General features: G+C 34.7%; 1 protein-coding gene across 7 annotated transcripts in view; it reads left to right on the top strand.

Moving 5' to 3' along the window:
* NLGN1 (neuroligin 1) overlaps nucleotides 1–11,384 on the top strand; it is a 313,006-nt gene extending 301,622 nt beyond the window's left edge. For 4 of the 7 annotated variants that reach the window (XM_074912164.1, XM_074912161.1, XM_074912163.1 and 1 more), the window contains 3 exons: nucleotides 55–267; nucleotides 4,855–5,644; nucleotides 6,644–11,384. In XM_074912164.1, the coding sequence (XP_074768265.1) occupies nucleotides 55–267; nucleotides 4,855–5,644; nucleotides 6,644–7,466 (1,826 nt within the window). In that variant the 3' untranslated portion in view covers nucleotides 7,467–11,384. The remainder of the gene's footprint in view (nucleotides 1–54; nucleotides 268–4,854; nucleotides 5,645–6,643) is intronic. The other 3 variants (XM_074912165.1, XM_074912162.1, XM_074912160.1) reach the window with 1 other exon arrangement.
* Nucleotides 11,385–12,002: the final 618 nt, after the last annotated feature.

Here is a 12,002-nt window from a genome sequence, read left to right as displayed (position 1 = left end):
CTCAGAAGAGCACTTTCTAACCATTTTTTTTTTTTTTTCCATTTACATTCACAGGATTTTTGAGCACTGGGGACCAAGCAGCAAAAGGAAACTATGGCCTCCTTGATCTAATTCAAGCTTTGCGATGGACTAGTGAAAATATTGGGTTCTTTGGTGGTGACCCACTAAGAATAACTGTTTTTGGATCTGGTGCAGGCGGTTCATGCGTCAATCTGTTGACTTTATCCCATTATTCTGAAGGTAACCGTTGGAGCAATTCAACCAAAGGTATTATGCAGGTTGCAAATTTTGACAATTTTGGTGTCTGCATGCCACCGCCATTAGTACTATGTGATGCTCTGTATATTCTTTGTTCCTATGAACTGTTGAGTTCAGCTCAATATTAAGCAAACGTTTTAAAGGCTGTACAAGCCACCTTCTCCCTCAGCTCTTCTCTGCATGTTTAAATTTTGGGTCACTTTCTTCCTTTTCCTATGGAGCTTTGTAGAAACACTTTATAGCAGATTGCTGAACAGCATTTTCTCGGTGCATCGTTTTTGTCTCTTTCCTTTCCTACCTAAGGGTGTCCTTTTTGGAAAACCAGTCACTCATGGTCACACTAGATGAGGTCATCTCTATTCAGACAGTCATGAAAGGCATGTTTAGTTCCTCATGAGGAGCAGAATTTAAAGAAAACTAAAATGACACAGTTTCTCTTTTCAGGCTAACAGCTGAAACTATTAAAACTATTATTTTGTGTGAAGGAAACAAGTACCTAGTTCAGAAATCTTTTGTCTGAAACTGCATGAACTTCACTTGCTGTCATCTAATAAAAGAATGGTTGAATGTTTTGCATGCATGATCCAAAATTGTCAAAGCATCAAGTTGCAAATGGATATTCTACTATATGTTTTTTCCTATTCCACAACTAACACCTTCTCTCTCTAGTTGAGGCAGACAGCGGGAAATTAAAACCATACTGTTTGAGGCACCCAATTTTTTTCCTTATGATTTTTGCCCCACAGTTCCACACAGTTTCTCTCATTTGCATGGCTGTTGCTTATTGATCACATTACTCTTGTCTCACCGTTTTCACACATCTTTATCTGTATTATTTAGTTTTATCAGGGACATCACATTGGGCCCTGTGCATACAATCCTCCACTAACTTATATTGCTGTATCTCCATGGTGAACTAATTGGCCAATCATAAAAAAAATAATTCCACAGACATTAAAAGAGCTGCATTTACCCAGAGTCATGATGCAGAGTCCACTGAGGTCAACAGAAGTGACAGATTTTTTAGATCAGGCCTTTACACTCTTTTAAATGAGAGAAAAATATGGCTTTTACAAAAAAGGTCTAGTGGAAAATAGACTGTGGTTTAAATTTTAGTCTATTTCCACAGCTCGATTTTTAATGTAATCTTCTTTTCCATAACTACCCGCAGTTAAACAGGACATATTTATAAACTGACCTATAAGAACAAGATGTAAGCATTACCTCATTACACTGTAATCTGAGGGTCTTTTTTCATCAGAACTCACAAAAATAACTTTTGTCGTAGATGATTTAGCTTAAGGCTGAAAGGAGACCTGGTTTTTTCTCCTCTAACTCTTACTTGATATTAATCTTGATCTTCTTGATGTAACATGACATTAACGTGAAATGCCACATTTACAATATCTGGTCAGTTTTGTGTTGATCCGTATGAGCAAATTTTGCCCAGTCATATTCTAACACATGGCCAGAATTCTGCCAGGAGCAGAATTTGTTTAGTGAAACTGGTGGTATAATTTGCCAACATAGCAGATCAAAGGATTTGGGAGGGGACTAAAGGATGCTTACAGATGTATACTTAAAATCCAATTGTAAAAGTAAATTTTTTATTATTTCTTTTATAAAAAAAGCAAAAACATGCTTTATTGAAATTGGGATTAAACGGAATGATAAGCCACACCCCCATGTATGTTATGTTTCTTTTGGTGATGGCTAGACCTGCCATTAAAATAAAAATTGGGCAGTTTCAAATAATAAAAGTTATTTCAAGTTTTCAAACACTTTCTTAACTTTTCTTAACACTTTCAAAAAACCTTTTGTTTCCCATTATTAACCAGTCTGTTTCATAAACTGTAAATTCTGATGCTCTCTTTGCTTCCTTCATTTCCCTTTGAAAAGATCCCTTGGTAGCTGAGAGGAAGCATTCAACCAGTTTGAAGATGGTGCTGTTCACAGCTGCCCATCTGCAACTGGGCAGAACAGGACCCATCTTTAGAAAGTGCTCTGAAAATGTAGATGAATATATGCAAATTATTATTATTTACTTAGGTGAGACTTTGAATAGAGTCACAAAATTATATGGTCCATTGAACGTTTAAATATTTTCATCAGTCTGAAACCCATAAGCTATAATAATCATACACATTATCAGATAAAAATGTATCTTTCCATCCTGTGTGATACCAATTTCTGCCAGGATTATGTGGCAGAATGAAAATAATTTTTCATACTGTTGTTCATTTTTCACCAAATGGTTTGAGAGGAGAAATATTTCCGTAAGCATTCTTCAGCAGAAGGAGAGATGTTTAGTTTCATTTCCTAAGATAACTTTATGGCCAGAGGATTTGACTGCTTTTACTTAATCCAACATTTAATGTTTATGTAGCACTTAGCAAGCCATAGTGTTTATATCAGCATTTTCTTAATACGTAGCTTACACTTTCTGTCCTTGTTCAGAGATATTTAATAAAGCAATAAAAATAGATTTACACAATATGCAAAAAAGAAACATTATGAAGTATCATGAAATACATCTTTGTGAAAATTCAGTTTTGTCATTTAGTTACATTTATTACAATGCTTGGATCCTCTGCGGTAATTCCACTGACTTTGAGCTGATTTATACTAGCTCAATATCTGACCTTGTAAACATGCAAATATATTTTTACCTGCTTTATAGCTCAAGTTCTTTCATATTTTTTATTCATATCTTACAAGGAAATAATATCTTGGATATGACTTCTCATAAATTTAAGGAGAGGCTTGAGTTTACATATTTCAGTCCCTACACCTATCTGATTTTAAGACTTTTGGATTTGGACCTAATACAGTCTAGAATTATTTTAAATTCCTCAGAAGCTTGTAAAATATTTTTCACTGGCAACTGATTCCAGCTAATTTCTGAGTGTATAGGGTCTGGCACTGCAGCAGAGGCTGTAAAGGTATGATTCTGGCTGGATTTAGAGGCTATGGAAGTTTTTTATCTATAGAAATATGTTACTTATCAAAGTAAGAGCCATCTTTTGCATTATTGGAAGAAAATTCTGAGGTAAGATGAGCACCTTAACTCCAGTTCCTTTAGTGGGAGTATCCAGCTATTCATCAAGCATTAGACCAAAGATACCTTCTTGCAAAATTAAGTGTGTGAGGCCAGATGTCACTTCCAGTCACTAAGCAGCTCTGCCAAAGTCAGTGCAATTACTCCAGGTGCCTATCGGCATAAGTAAAACCAAATTTTGACCCATATATCTTAAATCAGCATAGCTTACATATGCTATAAGTCATTTTGTATTATCCATAGGCGGTAGGGCCCAGTATAAAATATTTTCCAGTAATTAGTGCAGGTCTTTTGTCTTTTGTCTGAAATGAACTATAACACTTCCATGAAAATGTAAAAAACCCAGAAAGATCACAGTTACCTAAATAGAGTATAAGTTTCTGACATTAGAGATGAGCATTATTTTTCACAAGGTTCAGACTCAAAATCTCTTCCAGAACCTGAACTACCATCCCTAAAGGGAGCAGGAAAAGGCAAGGCCCCAACACAAAGGGAGAAGCCAAGAAGTATTGGGACAAGGGTGGAGTTTTGATTGCATTAAAGCCAATATCAAAAACATTGGATTGATTACTTGACTACAAGGGGGTGAGGCTTTCATCCATGATATACTCGAAAATGCTTACAGAAGGGAGAGGAAAATGTCAATTTAAACACATTTTGTTTTTTCTTTGAGCAGAATTCCTGGTCCAGAGTGCTAGTTAAATCAGCATAAATTTAAATTAATTGCACTGAAGTCTTTGGGATTTGCTATAAGTTTATATCCAGCACCAGATCATACTCTCTCCCCTAAATGAATACCTGAACGTATTTTTAAATCTCTGAATAACAAAGCTAAATAATGTAAAATATATTATTTCCCTTTTTATGTAAGTGTGATCACTATAAACCTTCATTAAAAAAGGTCCTTACAAGAAAGGATCTTGACTCTTAGACACTTAAAAATTTAATAGCTGCCTAGTACCTTCTCATCTATTACTCCAGAATATAAACTCTCACTGTGATACACAATTCAGAAGCACTGCACCTCTCAAACCAAGTTTAATCCCAAACAAAACATAAAAAAGCAGTATATTAGGTTCATTTAACACATAGTTGTATGCACACGTGCTGCTGATGGCTTGAACAATATCCAGAAATTCAATCCAATTCAGATACTTGTTGGCTTTTACTCCAGCCTATAAATTGCTTTAACTTTAGGAATTTATTTCAAGCTAATAGTGTTATCCTACATAAGGTAATGCCACTTCTTTTTCTTCCTGAGGTTTTTTGTGGGGTTTTTTTTTCAAAATCTGTTCCTCAGCTGGACTACATTGAGGTAGAATCATTTGCTTCAATTTCTGCACATATTGCATTTATTTTTTATACATTACCTGTAGGTACTATGACAGATCTCACTGTCTTGTGTATTTAAGTACTATTAGGATTCAAGTATCTCTTCTGTTAAAGTTTTCTATTGTTTCAAAGAACTCCTTTGAATCTTTCAAGTATGTAGCTGTTTCAAGGTCACTTCAGTAGTTTTGAAATATTTCTCCCCACAGGACTTTTTCAAAGAGCAATAGCTCAAAGTGGAACAGCTCTCTCCAGCTGGGCAGTTAGTTTTCAGCCTGCAAAATACGCCAGGATGTTGGCTACAAAAGTTGGTTGCAACATGTCAGACACTGTAGAATTGGTAGAATGTCTACAGAAGAAGCCTTATAGAGAACTTGTTGACCAGGACATTCAGCCAGCAAGATACCATATAGCCTTCGGACCAGTAATTGATGGCGATGTGATACCAGATGATCCTCAGATACTGATGGAACAAGGAGAATTCCTCAATTATGACATCATGTTGGGAGTTAACCAAGGGGAAGGGTTAAAATTTGTTGAAAACATTGTGGATAGCGAAGATGGCATATCAGCTAGTGATTTTGACTTCGCAGTTTCTAATTTTGTTGATAACTTATATGGATACCCCGAAGGCAAAGATATATTGAGGGAAACTATTAAATTTATGTACACGGACTGGGCAGATCGACACAATCCTGAGACCAGAAGGAAAACACTGCTGGCTTTGTTTACTGATCACCAGTGGGTTGCACCAGCAGTGGCTACAGCAGATCTTCACTCAAATTTTGGATCGCCTACATATTTCTATGCCTTCTACCATCACTGCCAGACAGATCAAGTACCTGCATGGGCAGATGCTGCCCATGGAGATGAGGTCCCTTACGTACTAGGAATCCCCATGATTGGTCCTACTGAGTTATTTCCTTGTAATTTCTCAAAAAATGATGTCATGCTAAGTGCAGTGGTGATGACGTACTGGACAAACTTTGCAAAAACTGGGTGAGTACCAGATAATTAATAGTCTTGTATACAAACTCAGGATATAATGATGCAGTGTTTTCTCTTTGTTATCTTCCTTGGGAATGCCTCTGTACTTGTATCATGTATAAGAGATTAAGAATTGGGTTGGGTATTTATGTTTATTGTAATGTCCCTCAGTTCACTTACACATTCTGGCAAAAAGAGAGAAAAAATATCCTTGCGAACATTCTGCATGAAGAAATTAAAAAATACCTTGTACACAAAAGTAATTAAGGGTTTACCAGAAAAGTGCAAAACTAAGCATTTAACATAAGTGTATAGTTAAAAATGGTTACATTAGTAACTGACTTTACCCCAGCACTGATAATATTTTCAACCCATGAGACAGAAAATTACATATATATTGCATCATATATAATACAGCTTATTTTAATGATGTATTTTGTTTTAAATTGTCACTTCCAACCATAAAATATGTGCCTTTAAAACTTCAAAAGTTTTGTCATTTTATTTAATTCTTCCTTCACTGGTAGTTCAGAATGGTTTTCTACCTTCAGCCATTGGACTCTAAGTCACTCTATATTATGCTGATTTATGCCCTGCCATGGTCTTTCACCCCTGGAAGGCCACAGATGCTGCATATGAACTGAAATGCAGAGCTTTGTGAGCTTTATGTTGCTAAAAAAGAAAAGCAAAGCTTCGTGTCCTCTCACGCTGGTCTCTCATAGACATTTGTCCGCATTACCACGTTGCTGGCAATCTGTCCTCAGTGGCAAAAGATTTCAGTGTGAGAGACACTAGCATTTTGAGGAACTAGGGAAGTTGCTGAAGTCTATGTAAAAGAAGGGTTCGTTTGCATAATGCTGTTTCTAATCAAGAATATTAAGGCCTCTAATTTTAGGAAATAGCATTCTGCTCTGTCCAAGGGCAGACTTAAACATTAAGTATAAAAATAATGTTAATTTTTTTAAATTCTTTTTGAAATACTATGTAACATTGGAGATTTTTTTTTTGTAGTGACCCAAATCAACCAGTGCCGCAAGATACAAAATTCATCCATACAAAACCAAATCGTTTTGAAGAAGTAGCATGGACCAGATATTCTCAGAAAGACCAACTGTATCTTCACATTGGATTAAAACCACGAGTTAAAGAACATTATAGAGCCAATAAAGTGAACCTTTGGTTGGAACTGGTACCTCATCTGCACAATCTTAACGACATCTCACAGTATACCTCTACCACAACTAAAGTGCCATCCACTGATAATACTTTCAGACCAACAAGGAAAAATTCTGTTTCTGTTACTTCAGCCTTTCCTACAGCCAAACAAGATGATCCCAAACAACAACCAAGCCCATTTTCCGTGGATCAAAGGGACTATTCAACAGAATTGAGTGTTACTATTGCAGTTGGTGCATCTTTGCTGTTCCTGAACATTTTGGCCTTTGCAGCATTGTACTACAAAAAAGACAAGCGGAGACATGATGTTCATAGGAGATGTAGCCCACAACGTACTACTACCAATGATCTTACCCATGCACAAGAAGAGGAGATAATGTCCCTCCAAATGAAGCACACTGACTTGGATCATGAATGTGAGTCCATCCATCCACATGAGGTGGTTCTTAGGACCGCCTGTCCCCCAGACTACACGCTAGCTATGAGAAGGTCTCCTGATGATATTCCCTTAATGACACCCAACACCATCACAATGATCCCCAACACTATACCAGGGATTCAACCCCTACACACATTCAATACATTTACCGGAGGACAGAACAATACTCTGCCCCATCCTCATCCCCACCCCCATTCACATTCAACAACCAGGGTATAGCCAGACAAGACAAAACAAACTTTATTTTTTGATGGATTACAGTAGGTGATATTACTGAAGATTACTTGGCTTTCAACCTACAAGACTCTTACTATTTAAATATGGAGGAATATTATGTGAATATACATATCAAGAACTTCTGGGGTTTTGAAAAAAATGAATTGTACATATATCAAATGAACTTAAGAAACAAACAAAAGAAAAAACAAACCCAACTGTCTGCAATTGCTTGAAGCAGTTGTCCTGAATGATACTTTTTCATTCACATTCAAGTATTAATTTTTTGAAGATTTAAGTTACATAATGGAATTAGGCATGTGCAACACAAACAGGAAAGAACTATGACTGAAAATTTAAAAAACCTATAAATATGCACAAGGGACACACTAATGGAATGTCAGATAATTTTCACCAGTTTTTATTTGGACCTGTTTTCTTGTGTAGACCATATTTACATATTTGAATAAGTACACAAAGCACCAATGCTGTTAAGGCCTTAGAAAGGGGCTCATGCTGAAATCTGCCAGTCAAAGAAGTTTTACAGCCTGGCAGGTACAACATTATCACATAAGTGCTGTCAGTATAAAAGTTGTGGGAATAAAGGAAACTGGGTATTTTTAGCACGATGTGCATGATAATTTATATGCTTGGTGGCTGTGCTGCTGATTAAGCCGTAATTAAAATTCTTCTCATCCCATTGGAGTTTTAATAGAAGCTTTCTCCATCGATTGGCACAACCTAAAGAAGTTTTTTAAAGGGGCAAAAGTAATTACAGTAAAATATTTCATGGTAGCTTCAGAAATAGAATGAATTGCAACAAGTACTTAAAGGTATTTATGGCCTTCTATTTATACAGTGGTGAACCCTCATTGATACAAATCCCAGACAAAAAAAAAAAAAAGCTATATTATTAACGTTCTTTTTCCTTTCCACCTAAATAATTTCTAACTTTAACATAACTATAAATTTAATGGAATCTCCTTTGATGAAGGATTTATAATTTGCTGTGATTTAGTTACAATATATTTAGTTCAAATTGGTAAGGTAAAGTGTGTCCAAGAATTTAATTGCAATGATATTTTGCAATGGAAAAATGCCCCAATATTACCGTTCTGATTATGCCTTTCAGTTTATTCTTCAAACTCATGTCGCATGTTACAAAGTTTACTTATAACACTTTCCTATAAAGTTATTTCCCTTTTTGCTATACGTTAACTTTGCCATTCAAATGAATTCTCTAGACCAGATGGCAACAGTGTAGAAAAAGAGGGTACATAAGAATGAGGAGAGAGCCAACAACTGGAAATTTTACAGTGAATATTACATATGTTTGTGTGATTTGAAATGAATGTTCTAAAATCACAAGAAATTTTTCATTCCCCTGTTGCTTTCCAGTAATTATATACCACAGTCCTTTCAAAACGTTTGTATATGTAATCAGATGTACATTTATATAAAAGAAAAAATTGAGATGGACTTAAGAGCACATCCCTGATAAATACTTTCTCTCTTACCTGTACTATATTTCTATTAGACTAAAGTTATGTGATTTTTTTTTTACATTTTTTCAAATTACTAGCAATTTTGATAGTTTGTAAGATAATGCGAAGAACTTTCTCTGACAAACTAACTGCAGTAACAGAAACATTTCTTTTCAGTTACTCTTTTTCAAGAATGAAAGCTTATTACACACAAAAATTGTATACTACTTGATGGAAAATTACTTTGTACTTCTTGGCCATATTACTGGTCACTGAGTGAAATAAAGATAATCTGGATAATGAATATTATTCCAATGCTAAGAGACCTGATATTTGCTCATTAAAGAGCTAAAATGTTTATTGCTGTTTTGTCATTTTTTAATGAAGTAATGGTAACTGTCTCAAATAAAGAGTAATATCTTAAGACCAGTCTGGTTTTTGAAGACATGAACATGCCTTCTACAGCTAATACAACTACATAATTATGGGACAGTCCCACCTACAACCATTTCTTACAGAAACATTGATATTGTGACTCTATGATTGTATTACATGCAAATCTCCCCTAGTTTTCAGGAATAAGGTAAAAGTGCAAATATCAATACCAAAAAAAAAAAAAAGCCAAGGAACCGGCTTAATTGAAATAAATCTGCAATATTCTGTGAGAGGAAAAAAAATCAGGTTGTTTTGGTTTTTTTTTTTTTGGTGATTGAACTTTCATTAAAGATTGCTAGGAAGTTCAAAGTGTGTTTGCTAACATCAAGCATAAATGTTAAAACTGAAGTTGAAAGCAAAATAAAGTATTGCAATTTCAGTCATTTTATTTAGCTATTAACCACCACCACCCTCCCCCCCCAAAAAAAAAAAAATAAATCCATGTATTTAATTAGTGCTTGTTAAAATCCCCAGTTTTAACTTACATTCTTCTGGTAGAAGCATAAAAATTAGTCTTCAAAATCCAGGGTGGTCTGTGTGCAATTTCTGCCTGATGTGGTTGTGCTTTTAGACTGTGACCTGCCAATGTAAACCAATAAAAAGAATTGTCTGCCATCTGATAATTATTGTTTAATAGGAAGATTGTATTTTGCTATGTTGATGAAACAAAAGAAAAAAATACAAAAATATTGATGGCCATAAAACAAGATATTCATGAAATATGATTTTATGTGCTTTTCTTAACTTTATCAAAACCAAAATAACTTTCTACTATAGTTTATTTGTGGCCATATATCTATATATCTCTATATATACAGTACCTGGTAATTGTTTACTTTTATTAGTTACAAAATAAACGATTTAGGTAAACCAAGCATGACACTACACTTTGTTTCTGTCAGCCAACAGTATTCAGAATGTGAAAGACGAAGGCAACAACACAAATTTTATCACTCCTGTTTGGAAAAAGAAAAGTCTATTCCTGTGAATCAGATTTTAGTGGCTACTTCATAATCACATTACAGCAGCTGGCTTTCCAAAAGTAAGATGGTGTCCCACATTTTAACACAGCATTAAGAAAGACCAAGAGATGTTTTAAAGCTGAAACAAAATAGAAGTATAGGAAATGGTTTTGGAATATCTTCATTATGCTTCATGAAATATAAGTTTGTTCATTTAAAAATATTTATCTGTTTGATTTGTTTTCCACGGTAGCCTACAAGAAAGCAAAACTGAGTGTGATATTTAATTTCTTGTATCATCCTTGGACCAGATTTCCAATAAAATTAGGATATCAGTCAGTCTTTGAAGTTCAGTAAACATATAAAAAGCCTGCATTTATTGCTTTCACACTTTTGTAAATATGTTTGCAGACCTTTTTAAGAAAATGTATTCTACCATTTTGAGAAAAAAAATAACAATGGAATCATTGTCTCGTTTATCTATTAAATCTACAGGCAATATAATGTGCTGTGCTGACATTTCTAGGAAAAATAAAGCAGATAAAACCACATTTTGCTCAATGGTATCTCAGTTGGTGATACGTGGTGTTCTCCACCCACAGAAGACTTTCAAGGGATGGATGAACTACCTGAATATAATGTTCCGCAGGAAAATGGAGTTTTTGTTTTTGTTGTCTGTACTAAACATGGATTCCTTTGTCACAAGACTTTAATTATTGGATTATTAAAATACCCTGAAAATGAGGATGAATAGAGGTCTAACAAATAAACGTGTTACAGCTTTAAAGACACAACTGCCCAGAAAATGCTGGAATTTCTGTTGCCAACTTCACTAAGAGATGAAACAGCTGAATTCATAGGAAGCTGTCAAACATCACGACATTCCTTTGATGTTTGTAAGTTGGATTTTTTTCCTGTGGTGTTTAAAATATTGGCCTTTTCCCCTGCTTTTTTTTTAGTAATGAGCTGTTACAGATGATCACTTTTTAATGTAAGCGAACATTAGATAATTTAATTATTATTGTGAAAATGTGCTCCCAAATAAATTAGATTAATGGGAAATTCCCTGTAGAGGTTTTGTTATTTTTCATTTAAAGCTCTTGTCAAAATATGTGTTGTAGCAGTTTTGGGGATGGTTTTTTTTTCAGTCTGTAAGCTAGGGGACTTTCTCCAAATAACATCAAAAATCTCTTTTTCTATTTGAAATAATAACACTGTAAGATTAAGATGTCCTTCTGAGACCTCCAAATAAACATGAACAATTTGAAACATGGAGAACGGGCTTATAGTCTAAACATTCTAATTTGATTTAATTCTGGCACATCAATACCTTTGTATGCAGACTAGAAATTAGCAGCATTTGATAAGGCGTTCAAGAGAACTAGGCAGCAGAATCAGTGAGTTCACCACCAACCATGTGCAAAGCCCCTTTTCTCTTAGGTTCTGTTAATGCTATTGTATAATTGATTTCTTATTTACAGATTGAGTAAAAACTTAACTTTGTGCAATGGGAAATGGTTAGAACAACGTAATGAACTTTATCTGGTGGAAAATGTTTAGGAAAAAAATGTTGAGAATTACCTAGGAAGTGTAGATTTTCATGTGCTACCTGGCTGCATTCCTTTTTGTTGATATTATAATTCTTAGTAATTCATACA

This window comes from Athene noctua, chromosome 8 (genome assembly GCF_965140245.1).
Source record: "Athene noctua chromosome 8, bAthNoc1.hap1.1, whole genome shotgun sequence".
NCBI classification, from domain to species: domain Eukaryota; kingdom Metazoa; phylum Chordata; class Aves; order Strigiformes; family Strigidae; genus Athene; species Athene noctua.
The sequence above is the reverse complement of the archived record's forward strand: the minus strand, read 5'-3'. Positions and strand labels throughout refer to the sequence as shown.